At 40.9% G+C, this 15,079-nt stretch overlaps 1 protein-coding gene across 1 annotated transcript in view; it reads left to right on the forward strand.

The window, feature by feature from the left end:
* Positions 1–1,059: 1,059 nt before the first annotated feature.
* The window catches only part of gfra4a (GDNF family receptor alpha 4a), a 123,295-nt gene continuing 109,275 nt past the window's right edge, over positions 1,060–15,079 (forward strand). The window contains exon 1 of the mRNA XM_088909205.1: positions 1,060–1,696. Coding sequence (XP_088765331.1) covers positions 1,654–1,696 — 43 coding nt within the window. The 5' untranslated portion in view covers positions 1,060–1,653. The remainder of the gene's footprint in view (positions 1,697–15,079) is intronic.

Raw genomic sequence — 15,079 nt, forward strand, 5'->3', positions numbered from 1 at the left:
TAAGTGGGTGCAATTGTAAGTTGCTTTAGAATCAAGTGTCTAAAAAATTCATTAATAACACAGAGCTTACAGATTCTGTTCTGTTGATGAGAACAGTTGTCCCAAGAAGCTGTTTGTTGCTTTGCAAATGAAACTTTGCACATTTTTTCACAAGACAATATTCATCAATATTCCAAACAGACTGGATGGGCTGAATGGTCTTATTCATAACCTTTATCCAGGACATATCCAGTATACAGCATATGTTATACTGGATAGAAGGAGCTGGAATCTGTTACAGCAAGTGAGGGAAAATAAGTCTTCTCCTCCCTACTTTACATGCTGCCATTGTTACAAGGGTGACCATGTGACTGGGTTCACTGAGACACTTTAAAACTGTACAGGATTTTGTGCAAACAGCCTTTAAATTGATAGACATTGATCTGTAAATTCAGCAGTACACCTTTGCTGAGATGAAAGCTGGTGATTACTGTGTTTCAGAGTGATAGTGCTCCAGGAATTTCTGAAAACAGTCAAGTGAGAATTGCCAGTGTTCAAGAATACTGTACCTGTACATTTTTGGAGAATGGCTGCATTACCATAACTGAGGTTCTGGTTGTATTTTAAGGGTAGAGTATTCACTGCAGTAAGAAGAAAGGAAACACCAACATGCAATGACAGAGGTCTCAGCCCTGACACTTCTACCCATCCCAATATTAGACATATTTTCTGAAAAGTGCTGGGTATTCTCGGGTCAGTTGGTCACTTTAATTTCGTCCCCATAGATCTCCCAGCCGGTTCACTCTGCAGTGCTATCTCCTCGCTGTCTTCTAGAACATTTACACAGAAGGAGTGTTTTTGTTTTCAGGATTTCAGCGAACAAGGCCGTCTTTTTAAGGTTAGGATGTGACCGTACTCATGTTTAATTGAGTCCTGAGCATTCCCCGATCACCCCCGTCCCGTCCTCCCTCCCCTCTCTCTCTCTCCTCCTGCCGGCACCAGTTCCCTCTCTCTCTTGCGCGCTCTAAACAGCGTCTCCTATCAGTGTAGTCGGGATTAAGAAAGCCGAGTCGGCTCTCTGTACGTTCAGAGCAGCCTGGACACAAGTGAAGATGCCTCGTCTTCTTCTTTGCTTCCGATATCACCAGATATAGGAGAGCTATAGAAGTCCAAGAACTCCGGCAGACTGAGGACAAACAGGGGATCTATTCTCATTCATTAGATGGATGTTAAACTGCGACAATCCCAAAGCTGCGGACGGCATCTTTGGATTCCATAATATAAAATAAGTTTTTTTAATCAAAACTGTTATTGCATTTTGCTTTCCTACATTGTTTTTGTCGTCTTTTTCTTTTTCCCTTTTTTTCTGATATTTGCGTATCTGCAATTTCTCTGTTGCTGTTCAGAGGAAAACTGATTTTCTACTGAGGATTATCTTTATAAAAAAGTCTCCTAAGACTTCACTGGTTACGGGAGGTTATGTTCTTCAGACATTCTTGCTCTATCCAGATCTTCGGGAGTTGGGTCGGCGTATTTCAGGAAACACAATTCTGATCTCATGCAGTACATTAAGATTTGCATTTGGCAGTCTTAAAAATACAATCCAAAAATCAATACATATACCTATTCATAAAGTCGCCTGGGATTTTTAAAAGGAATTTTTCGCAAGGCAGGATGGACGTTGTGGGAATTTATCTTTTTCTGCTGGCTTTCATCGGTGAGTAGTCCTGTTGAAAACTTGATTTGTATGTCCTGTCGCCGTGTTGGCGTGAATTAAATACGGGGTTAATCTTACTTTGTCCTTTCAGCACTTTGGGTGAAATAAGAAGCCCGGAGTCAGTTGATTTTTTTGTCTTCTGGATTCTGTTTAGCAAATCCGTATGATGAGTTGTGAAAATGTGAAACGAAGCTTGAGTGGATTGCTGTCCTCCCGATGTCGTACCGCGCATTCGAGATACTGGACTTTTCTCATGGTTAAAGTACCGTGATAAAGCCGATAAAGCATACATTTAAGTGGGGTTCAAATGATAAATTAAATTTTGGTGATGCTTATACTCTTCGGTTTTCCGTTTCTTGCCACCAGAACACTGCGCACACCTGTCCGCTCCGCAAACCGAGCAGTTCCTGACAGCCGGTAGTCTGAAGCGCGCAAAACAGAGCTGTGAAGGGGGCAATCTGAGCGGCTTTCAAACAATAATAACTCGTTGAAATAGACGCAAGATTGGTTATTTATTTTAATTTAGGTGTTGGTACAACTCATTCATTGAGGACAGGGAATTCCTGGGTTTTATTACAAGTTCAATTAGTGAACTGTAGTAATCATCGGCTCAGGCAGTCAAAATAAACGTTTATTTTCCTTTCCTGTTGTTAGTGACTAGAAGATACTGTACGTGTTAGAACCTGCGCGTCAGTGGATCTCTAGGGCTGGAGCTGGTTTTCGGTGATTAATGAAGTATTGATATCGAGCTAAATTAATCTAAAACAAATACAAAATATCACGGTTGTATGACAGTTTAAATAATAAATCTATAAATTAAGTTTGATTTCAAATAAATCACAGCTACTGTATGGGCTAAAGCTGTTTAACGTTCTAAATTTGAATACCGTTAGGAAAACGCAAAATAAAATATAAATCATAAGTCAGTAAAACAAACATTTGTCTTTTCCTAGTTCTCGGTGTGCGTGTACAGTATGCATCGCCTGGAGGCAAGATATGTTCATCATTTATCAAATCTACTGCATATCTCCCAGGACAGAGAACGTATCAGGTTCCCACGAAGTGGAAGTCTTTACAGTAATCGATTTGTTACACTGTAATTGTAACAGCTACGTTTTAAAATCAATTTGCTTGGTAACGCTATTGATATTCCATCAAGAGGCGCTATAATAATAATAATAATAATAATAATAATAATTGCACACGTTTTGCAATGTGATTCCACTCGCTTTTGTCTTGGGGGTACTCGAGTGTGGATTGTGTGGACCAGAAGGTATTCATACGCGCGTGAGCGGCGTGTATAAAGGCACGCGTGTTCTGTCCCGCGCACGTGTGATTGAGATGCGCTGCTTCTGTGCCTTAATTTCTGATCTGGGGCTGCAGATCGAAGAGCCTTCTGTACACTCATCGCAAGACGTGCAGGTGTCTCCGAGGCTCAGCGGCCGGTGAAAATCAATCTGTATTATTATAACTATAGTATAGATAATTGCACTGCCCGAGACAAAAATCGTCTCGGTCCCATTAAGCTTTTATACAGCTGTTTCTGGGGCAAAATGCTGGGATTTCGACAGCAAAAAGTCGCACATCATGAATTTACTTGTTATTAGTCATTTATTAATTTATTTTGTTAGCGATGCGGTGACGGAATGCCACCGAGTGCTTGTAAATTTAAAATGTAAAGTTCTTTCACAGGGCTCACAGAGTCCCGGTGCGCACGGTGCCGGTGGGACCGCGAGAGCGACATTAGATCCCCTCCGAAAATACGTTTCAAAGTAATTCGTGCTTTAAACTGCTGATGTCTGATTTCGCTTTGAAAAGCTGACTTTTCGCCACGCAGGCTCGGATTTCACTTCCAGTAAAGCGTGCTAGATGGTGGAGGAGAGGAGACACAGGAGATGCTGTTCCAAGTCAGGCGGGATTGTTCAACATTCTGTTACCTAGAAGCCTAGGGCTGGAGATGAGGAAAGTCAGTCAGCTCCGGGCCTCCAGAATAATGATAATTTTGCAGCTCTTAATATCTGCATACTAAGAATGAGCTGATACTCAATTTGTGTTGTTGCTTGTATTTCCACCACGTTTTTTTAACTGTAGTCACATTATTTGTTTAAATAGGCCAGTGCGGTAGAAGATGTGAAGGTTTGCTCTGCCTGTGAGAGATTCTGTTCCGCCTCTTCCGAGTCGGATCTATGAACCGTCTTGTGTTCTCCCTCATCTACAGTATTTGCTGGGCTGTAAACTGTGAAAATAAGAACATCAGAGAGGAGGCCATTCAGCTCGTCTAGCCCATTTGACGGTAGTTTATCGATCCAGTGACCTTATTCAGGGTATCAAACCAGGATATCAGCTTTAACAACATGGCTGGACAGCCTGTTTCACCCTCCTTCAACTCTTTGGGTAAAGAAATATCTCTTGTTCTCAGTTTTAAATGTACTTCCCTGCAGTTTCCACTTGTGGTCCCCAGTTCATGTTTCGCTGTTCATTCTGCGGAGTTGCCTTTGCCTGTGAGAATTCTGAATACCCGCACTGGTGAATACGGTGGCCACTGCTTGCCAGCTGCTGGTGCAGAGGAACCTGTAATGACGTCTGTTACAACAGTTTACAATACAGTAGGTGACTGTTCATGAGCACTTCATGAGGAACGGGCAGGGAATAGGTCATGAGCACACTGTGACTTAAAGTACATTTCATGAGTTTCAAAGGACATTCTGCATTAAGACATAGTTAATTACATCAGAAATATGTAATTAATTAATCACTTAGGGTGATTTTTCATTTTACACCTACTTAATTTGTAATGATCGATCACTGATTAAATCATCTTTGCCTCTTTGGCCATTGCATAGAGGCATGAGAGCCACGCTTGGTTTGCTTTTAATGTGAAAGCCATCCATATCTCATCTCATTCAAGTCCCCAGTGCCCACTGCTGCAGTCACGTTGGTTGTCTGCCACTTAGAGAGTGCTGCTCGCAGCAGGACATGTAGCCTGGACTGGAACGGGGAAATCCAGTGACAACACGGTTAAATCTGCTCTCCAACAAGCATCTTTACAGGGTGAGAGCCCTGGCAGCCCCATCAGCTGCAGTCCCCGCATGCAACACTCAGCTGACCTGCTGTCAGTCACAGAAATGGGCACTGCCAGGCTGCGTTGAACAGCAGCTTCGGACACGAGCACTCCCCCTGCCATCGGAGCTGATCTCAGCCCTCAGGTCTGCTTTGTGAAGATGGATACATTCAAGTGAGAGTGTTGAAGAATCAATAGAATATTCTATTGAGAAAGAAGGGTTTCTACTCATGTGCTGTACTCCCAGCTTTGCAAAAGGATGTGTTTCATGTTCCCTTCCTTTTCCTGTGGGGATTTACATTGGTGAGCAGAACTGTTGCGTGGCATGTTCAATTCTCCGGTGCCTTCCTTCTCTATCTTTAAGCACAACATCATAAGAAAAGTTACAAACAACAGGAAGCCCTCAGGTCCACCCAGTTCATTTGGTAGTTAGCAGCAGCTGTGGGCAAAGACTTCATCCAGCCACTTCTGGGCTTCACCAACAGTCGGGTTCCAGACTCCCACAAACCTTTGGATAATGTCTTTTGCCTTGTTGTCCTAGTTTCTGGGATGGATTGATCCTGTCTCTTACTAGTTGAAACATTTGCAGCCCTTTCTTCCTCTAACTGATCGAGCACTTCATGAGTTGTCCCATTGTTGTTCATCGTATGTAAATAAGAATCCGTTTGGTCACAGAGACGCTGCAAAAGGCTGGTTCATTTTCCTTTCAGTCCTCACCTGCTAGTCAGTCTGCTCTCTGTCTGTGACAGACGATCCCTGTCTCCCGTGTTTCCCTTAGGCCAATACATGGAAACATCAATGTCCTTTACAGTATATGGTAAGTCAACTAATTAAGGTCCAGTGTTTAGAATTGTCCATTCTGCTCCATTTATCATTGCATCTATGACCAGTTTGGAGAGGGTGGCAGTACAGTAGATACAATGTTCTGGTCTCTGCCACGGTGTGAAAACATCTGTTGTTTTTAGTACTTGGTTCACAGCAGAGCAGCCTCAATGAACCTGGTCTTGGAATCGTGCTTCACAATGGTTTTGCTCCACTTGTCTGTGTCTTCCTTCACCTGACCGGGTTGATGGAACACTTTCTGGCTGTGAATGTTGTTTTTGAAGTTACTGTAAAAAGCCTAAGTATTGGGACAGTGAAGTGATGTCTTTCTTTTTTGCTGTCTTCTGTTGTATTTTTTTTCAGCCAAAAGTAAAGAATTCCATCTTTTATTTCTCTGTTTTAGTGTTCAATTTCCTCCCCCTCACAATTTCAGGTCAGCCTACCTTTTGGGACAAATTAACATAAATTAAATGAGTGTAAAGTTAGTATCTGGTTGCACAACCCTTAATCTGTGACCTGTGGTCCTTTGATATACTTTGTCAAGTTTTAATTAGACCAGACTCCCAAAGGCAACCAAGGTCAATGTGTCTGCCTAGAATGGATGTATCCTTAATAATCTTGAATCATCTTGGAAAGTATACACTGTACAGGCCTGGCTAGGCTCTTGAATTCAAGGGTATCCCTTGGGCATCAAGTCTTCAGATTTTTATATGTCCTTTTCAGTATACACAAACCAAAACCATGCAGAAAGAAATACCCAAACCAAAAATAGAAAAAAAACAACAAAGCTTCAAAAGGCTGTTCTTCAGGCTGTAGCAGACCTTGGATGGAACTTTCTCTTTTCAGGATTCTACCAATATATATACTGTACTGTACCTTGGAAAAAAAAATGGAGAATGATTCAACAAATATAAAAAAAAACTTGCATTAATTTCTATGAAGACAGGACGTGGAATGGTTTTTGTTGCCTTCCAAAAAGATAAAAAAATAATAAAAAATCCATCATTATTACTATTACATTGACTGCTGGCAGTGTTAGGCTAGTTTCCACTTCTTCTTGCTGCTGAACTGCTCCCTAATGAGTTTGGTGGCATGTTTGGCATGGGCATACTCGTGAATTCATTGCGCTGCTGCCATCATCACTTGCCTCATCAGTAAAGAGCAGTGAGGCAGCTCCAGCAGCAGCCATGCAAGCCCTTGTGCCCATGAGAGTGCCTCCACCGTGCTCCACAGATGAGGGGTCTGCTTAGTATCATGTGCAGTTCCCCACTTTCCATCACTTCTGTCACCATACCTTTATACTGTATCTGTCCACAAAACTATTGTGGATCATCTTTGCATTTCTGTGCAATTTCTCATCTGCCATTTCTGGCTTTAGGGCTAATAAGAAGTTTGCATCTTGCAGAGTATCCCTTGAACTTCTGTTGAAGTTTTCTGCACCAAGTGAATTGAGTTGCACCTGGAAATCACCTGTAATCTCTTTAGTTATTAACTGTTCTCATATTTCTTGGATGCTTTGGTCTGTGCTGATATTTTACTTCTCTAGTAGTTTCTTTCTTTTTCATGACATACCATATTGTTGAATCTCATTGCAATGGATCCAATAGAAATTTTCAGAATTCAATCATAGACTGACTCTCTGTGTTCATTTCCATCTTGGTTTATAACTTCTATCTCAAGAAGCACATCAAAAATTGCTAGTAAATTGTCCCAAAACTAGTGTTCATCTGAAATGGGGAGACAGAAAAATGCAATTTATTGTTAAAACAGCAATTTATTGTTCAAACAGCTAAACACTTTTGCAAAATAAAACCCAGAAATATTGCCACATAAAAATGCCACATATTATTTTGATCTGAAATACAAGTTTCATTCATACAAACATTACAAATTTAATTTCACATATGCAATACATATTTATGCAGTTCAGTGTAGAGAGAGAAGTACAGGAATGTGTAATTGATTCATTGGTCTTTAGGCATGAGCTTCCTGCTGCTCCATCAAAAATGTTAAAAATAAGACAGCATGTATTTCTCAAAAGTTTAATTTTGTGCTTAACAATACTTAAAAGAAGAATGTTTACTGTAACTTGTACATTAACAGAAATAAAACCAGTTGCAGCTCCTTCAGAAGTCAATGAAGCAGCAGCAACAATAAGAATCAAAGAAACTTGCTGTTGGTTGTTGCTTAGATGCACTGTTTGCAGTAACATAACAAATGAACAGACTAGACCAGAGCTGAAGGATTCCAGTGATAAGCTTCCACTCTATATTATTATAATATGTAATAAGCGAACTGACTGTTGGATGGTATTCCATTTCATTTTGTTTTTCTTTTTCCTTAATTCCCACCAGAAACAGATAATAGACGGTTTTGCTTCTACTGTAGCTTCTCAAATTTTTAAATCAAAATATTTAATGTCTCCTGTAATTTCATTCTTGCAATTTTTGTGTCAGTGGCAGATGTGAATGACTCTTGTGAAATAAGGTTTTGAAATTCTCCTGGTGGGGAATCTGGGCTCCTCTGTCACTGTGTAGACTGCGCACGTGAACTCAGCCCCGCACCACACCACTGTGAACTTCTGTAAAGCACAGTTTCTCACTAAACATAAAACAATCTTGGATGGTGGACAGCAGGGAGCAGATTCTGTGATACTCACACAGCTCAGTTTCTAATGCTCCAATGACTTCTGCAAGGTACAGTACTTCTTTAAAAATAATTCCCTTCATAATACTGTACCTACTTCATTGTTTAGCTTCTGTACAGTAAATGTTTTGAAAAACAAAATTTAGTCTTTGCAAATGTGAGTGTCTTTCGGAGGAGTTCAGGGTTACCATGGCGGAGCTGGAGCCTACTATCACCAGGAACAGGCACAAGGCGGGGTTTATGTCCTGGATGGGATGCCAGTTCATCACAGGTCACACACAAACAAACGCATAGACCCAAAAACACACTCACATCAGGGCCATTTTGTCCCAGAAGCCAATTAACCTACCAGTATGTCTTTGGACAGCGGAAGGACCCAAAACACCCACAGGGGACACAGGCGAACACAGGGAGAACATACAAACTCCACACAGAGAGAGCACCTCAGGACCAGAACTGAGTCAAGGGCTCCAGTGCCGCAAGGCAGTAATTCATTGCCAACTTTATTATTATAAAGTTCCTATTTGTATGTTGTTCTTAAAAGTAATCTCAATTTATATAAGGTTAAACTAATTTGAATGCATGTAGAAAATGTTGCGAGAAACCAACCATTCATCTATTTTCTGTTCACTTGTCCTTGGTGAGAGTCACAGTTTTGGGAAATCATGATTTATTTAATTTCATCGGAATTACTGACACTCATTAGAAGGCGTTATCAGCATTACCACTCCCAATAATTGTAGTAGAATAATGTTTACTGCATAGGGGCAATCCTGAGGGAATAGTGCTCTAAGGAGCAAGAATTTGAACTTTGATGCGTAGGTGTGGGGAGTTATGTGAGATGAAACACATATGAGAATATAAGCATCAGCTACTGCTGTAAAGCTGTATAATTAACCCTACCGAGAGATGATTTAGCTATTTTCAAGAGGTACTGTATGGGAAGCAAACTGGTACGAAGTGTATGTTTGGCCATGACAGAATAATAAGGGATATCAATCAAAATCTCAGAATATCAGTCTCCTGGCAGCAGGAGGAGGATGACTGGTAAAGATGTTTCAACGTTTCAATTCAAAGGCATGAAAGAGTTTCCACCTCCAGTCACGAGCGGTGATGCAGCTTGGTCAAACAAGAACGCATTGTGATCGGTTGTGTCGCGGTGGTTATGAAGCAGCTCGCATGGGGTGTGATTTTGCTGTGTTGTTGCATTACTCAGACTCATGGAGAAGGTGGAAGTGGCTTTATGCTGAGGAAGTGTTGCCCATTACAATGGATGATTGAGTGTGAGTCGTGAGAGGTCAGCAGATCCATAGCTGCCGTGCTCAGGCCGATACATTTAACATCTTCTACACGAAAGTGGGAGGCAATAAGAAAGACTGCCAAAATGCTAGGAAGTGTAATTAAAAGCATATATTTTAAATCAATGGATTTTACACACTTGTAAGGCCTCATTTAATATTGTGTAGAATTTTGGTCACCATGCTATAGAACAGATTTTTCTGCAATGTAATCGGTTCGTTCTGAGAATTAAGAGAATATTAAAGGAGCTGAACCTTCTCAGTCATGAACAGAGAAGTATTGAAAAACCTCAAAGGCACTGATAATGCTATATCATTCTGCAATTGACATCTGCTAACCTAGTGAAGCTACAGTAAGTAGGTAAGAGCCTGGTCAGTGCCTGGATGGGAGACCTCCTGGGAAAACTAAGGCTGGTGCAGGAAGAGGAGTTAGTATGGCCAGTAGGGGGTGCTCACCCTGCAGTCTGTGTGGGTTTCTAATGCTCCAGTATAGTTTTAACTATACTATTAAAAGGTGTTGTCCTTCAGATGAGACGTAAAACCAAGGTCCTGATTCTAAGTGGTCATTAAAAAGCCTTTCTTGAAAAGAGTAAGGGGTTATCCCAGAGTCTTGGCCTAATTTTCCCCTGGCCTTTACCAATCATGGCCTCCTAATAATCTCATTCTGTGAACTGGCTCCATCACTCTGCTCTCCTCCCCACTGTTAGCTGGTGTGTTGTGAGCATACTGGTGCACTATAGCTACTGTCACTCTTCTTTACCCAAAGAGCAGTAGGAGTCTGCATCAAAGTAACCAGCCCTATTCTTAAAGCCAAGACCCTGGCTTATTTCAAGAAACATCTGGATGAGATCCCTGGAACAATTAAATATTATCAAAGGAGCTACAGTAGATGGACCAAATTATCTCCTCTCATTTGTAACTGTTCTGATGTGCTTATGTTGCCAGCAGGGCCAGCGGCCACTGGTATTTGAGCTGGCAGTATAGCCTTGTGCCTCCCAGCTCTCTTCCTCCAGACGGAGGCCAGTAGGTGTTAAAAGTGATCCATTGCCATCCCTGTGCTTTGTCTTGTCTTATGTTCATGTCAAGGGAAGGTCAGCAGCGCACAATCTGCACATTACCAGCTGCCTTATTGAGATAATAGCAGCTGTAACCAACGAGGAGAGGAGGAATGCGCAGGAGCCTGAGCTGTAGGTCACCGCACAGAGGAAAGCAATTGTTTAAGGACTTCTTGAAAGGGCCCACAGCAAAAACACTTCCCTGAGTCGCGAGATGGAACAAGCTAAGAGGAGACAGAGGTCAAATCTTTTCATTTTTCTTCTAATGTAAGATATAACCATTGAAAAATGACCTGCAAGGCCTTCTTTTTCTTTCAGCGGATGCATTGATTTTACACACAAGTTCAGTTTTCAGAAGCAGCAGCAAGGCTTTTCCACCAGTAAATATTCCATGAACGCAAACAAATTTTAATTTGAACTGTAAACCTTAATTTTACCTGCTCTCACTAAAAATATTTTGTAATACATTTTAGTGTATTATATTTTATTCAATTGCTGTTTGTCTATTTGTTAGTGAATTGTACTGGGAGCAGATTCAGATATACTGTAATGTGACTAAATACAACTGGGATCACTTCTTTGGATTTTCTTCTTATAACAGTGGATGTTGATCATTAACAGCCCCAAGTTTGTTTGAAAGCAGACTTACTGGACTCTTCTGAAATGTTAATCTTTTGTTTGCTTTGCTGGTCTTAGTAATGATTGGACAATTGAAGTGAGTTGCTGAGTGACCTCAGTTAAAATGAACAATTACATCTTATTGGCAGTGAAAACACCCAACTGTCTGAAGTGTTTAATTAATAACTGTTTCTGATGTGAGAGGCTTCCTTTTCTTGTCATTGTTTTCTGCTAATGGAATAAAAAAAATAAAGGTTGGAAGGAAAAACACCAAAATGTAAACCAGGGATGAAAAAGATAACTACAGTCCTTTAAATGTGTTTGTTTCAGTACCACTGAGATAATCAAGAGGAATTGTATATGACCACCTGATAAGATCCCCTGTGTGTTTATGGGTGTAGCTTGTGTGTCATTTGGGCTGTTTCTTTTTGGTTCCCCCACAGGGGAGCAAGAAAGGAGGAGGAGGATTACCTGAGGGGAATGTCTGACTAATTAAACAGAGAGGTCGAAAGGGGATAGAGGAAGAGATGAAAGATTACTGTGAACCTATCTAATGAGTGAGGTGGTATAAGTCATTTCAGTGCAGCAAACAAGAGCTTCTGAAGAGTCTTTCAGAGATTAATTAGATGAAGGCAGAGGAAGTGCATTGCTATTGCACACCTCTGAGAAGCTAGGTTTTATCAGTGAGAGCAGACAGACATTCATACTGGGAATCAGGTGCAGTATGTCTCTAGAGGGCTTGCATTTTTACCGAAAATATTCCTAATAATGACAGCTCTGATATAAATCACAGGACTAACTGGACAAAAATAATTTTAATAGGAACGTCTGGGAAAAATACATAGTTAATTTAAACTGTATTACTTTTGCAGTTTGCCTTCATTGCCCAAATGTTCTCATGATAAAACTACTAACAGTGTAGTTTACCAGTCTCTACTGACATGATCAAATGTGTTTGAATCTGTATTTCTCTTTTGCTCAAACTTTAATGAGGACAAAGCTCATCTTCCAAAAGGAGTAGCTTCACCACACCATGACAGTTGTGCTCTTCACAAACTGGATGATTCTGGGGAAGATCCACAGGGAAGAAACATGTATGTCTATTAGTCTATCAGTAGAAAACCACTTATTCCCAGTGATGGTCACAACACTCTGGAAGGCCACAAGGTGGAATTACAGGTCATCAGTTGATCTAGTCACCATGTGTTCAGAAAGTAGAGTACGCAGGAAACTCCATACGGAAGTAACTGGTCCTGGGAGCCAAGAGCTATGAGGCAGTCATTATGACTGCTATTCTACTTTCCCCTTTACTATGCATATCTATTAATCTTTAAATTAGCCATCCTAGATGAGGATATTCTGTATTCTGAAAACATACAGTAGGAAAGGTTTTGGTGCCTACTAGTCCACCAATGCCATTTCGTATTGCGGCATGAATATTTTCCTTAGATGTACAGTACCTTCAAGAAGACTAGCAGTTGACCTGGGTCAAGTGAAACAAGTCAGAGGACACTGTCACAGATGTCGGAAGGGACATGCCATGGAATGGCAAGAGAGCAAAAAAGACCCTATGCGTAGCTGCAAAACGGGGATTAGCCGGGGCTCAGCAGGTCAGATGATGCCAGGTAGAAATCCATGCCCTCAGGCCGCGGAAGAGATGACCTGGTGCTAGGTGGGTCTCAAGACATCCGAACCCTCAATGCTGAGCAAGGAGGAAAGAATGACCTGGAAATATATAGCCCCAAACAAAGACAAACTGGAAGGACAAGCAAAGCACAGGAAAACTAGGAACAGGACAGAGCGGGAGCGCCCTCTAGCTGTAGAAGGTGTGACAGATACAAGTGAAAGCGCTGGGGAAGCACATATAAACCTGAGCACCGGAGACATGTTTTTATGTAGGGAGATTTGGGAGTCTGGAACAAGCTACCCAGCCATGTTGTTAAAGGCAGGATGAGATCTAGTCAGGAAGTCTAACTTTGTTTTTCTACGGAGTATCCATTACTATACTGAGCATCATAAAAACTTACCACTTATTTCAGGCATGTGTGTCTTTGCAATAATAAAATACATGGATTTTGAATAGTAAATGTTTTTGTCATCATTTTGATTAACTGATTATTCATGACAGAACGAGTATACTCAAGTGATTTTGACTGGTGTCTAAGCATCATCTGAGGAGAGATATCAGGCATGGCATAAATCCAGAGTGGAAAACTGAAAAGTAACAATGTTCCCCTCTTGTCAAAATAACAATGGGTTTGTGCCTTCAGAGTACTGTCACTGTTTGTCTGTTCATTCCTCCAATAACATACATCATTCTCTTCTTTTGAAAAAAGTAGAGGATTTATTAAAATGCTACACCCATTATTTCCACTCTACCTGCCTGTGTCTCTTCTAAATATGGATGTAAAATCATTGCACTGTCTAGTCCGATGGCTTGTCATATGTGTTTATTTCTTAATTCACAATGATCAGACATCGTTATTATGGAAATACTTGCTTCAGACAATATGGATGGCTACTTTCATGTTATAGATTTGGCTGACTGATTACCCTCAATTTTAAGGGTGTTCATAAATGCTGAAAAAATTATTTTTTTGTTCTGTATATCTATATGATCAGTATGTTGTATATTACACACACTGCTTGTGTGTTAACAGGTTTAATTCAGGGTACTAAACAAGGCTGCTCTCTTAGCCCCCTGACCTTTGCCATCTCTTTGGAACCTTAAGTAGAACTATTTCAGTAGAGTACCACAATTGTACTGATTGGCCTGGAAACTTTTAATGTTTTTTAATGTATATGTTGGCAAAGTTCTGCTGAACTTGGCTGATGTATCCAACACACATTCTAGTGTGTTAGAGTTCTACCTAGACCCAGCTCTGTAATTTCCATCTTTAGATAGCTGGACTTAAACTCAAAAAACATTGTCAAAGATTAGGAAAGAGGGTTCCAACTGTATGGTGTCCAAACTGGAATCAGACCTGGACAGATGGCAACAACTTCATCTCACTGTCCATGGTAAGAGGTTAGAGATCAAACCAAATGGGTCACCATACAACACATTCCCATTTGCCTTTGTTACTTCCGAGCACACCTTGTGCTGTAGACCTGGAAAGGCAAGAATCCCAGGATTCCTCAGGCTATACTGCAGCTTCCTAAAGGGGATCGTATCATACCAGACTTTCAATATTACAATTGAGCAAGTTACCTTGGAGCTCTGAACCCATAGTTTCACCCACAAAGCCCAGTTTGTTGACACCAAACTGAAGATATGTCAGGATACTTGCTCTAACCTAAAGCAAAAAATTCTCTATTTTTTCAATTTAATCAATTGAGCTGATTGCTACATTAGGATACATTCTGTTCTAGAGAGACAGGGAAGACCAAAGAGGCGGAGAGCAATTTATCAAAAAGACTATTCAGGCTAAGAGTTAAACCTAGAGGAGCAAGGGTCTCTTGAGACGGCCTCTAGACGTGTCAGACTTGTTAAACATTTCAAAGCTCAAATGTCAGCAGTATTCTATAGGCCTGGGTTCTCAGCTCCACCCCTGAGGGTCATGCTGCCTGCTGGTTTTCATTTCAGCTGGGCCCTTCTTCTCCACCATCCTGCACTTTTTTTTTTAATTACCCCCCAGGGATCAATAAAGTACTGCAAATTGATCAGCTTGCTTATTTTTTCTACCCTCACTCATTATTTCCTGAGATAACACCCCTCACCTAGGCATCTGAGTCTATTAAAAATTCTCAATGAATAACTAAATAGTCATTAGTCATTAAAATATCAACACAAAAGCATTCATCTTGCTACTAAACTAACCCACCTCCAAGGTAATAGCCTTAAATACTAAACATTTCCTAGGAATCCCCATGTGAGAATGCG

The sequence above is a fragment of the Atractosteus spatula genome, chromosome 1 (genome assembly GCF_055471065.1).
Source record: "Atractosteus spatula isolate fAtrSpa1 chromosome 1, fAtrSpa1.hap1, whole genome shotgun sequence".
Lineage (NCBI taxonomy): Eukaryota > Metazoa > Chordata > Actinopteri > Semionotiformes > Lepisosteidae > Atractosteus > Atractosteus spatula.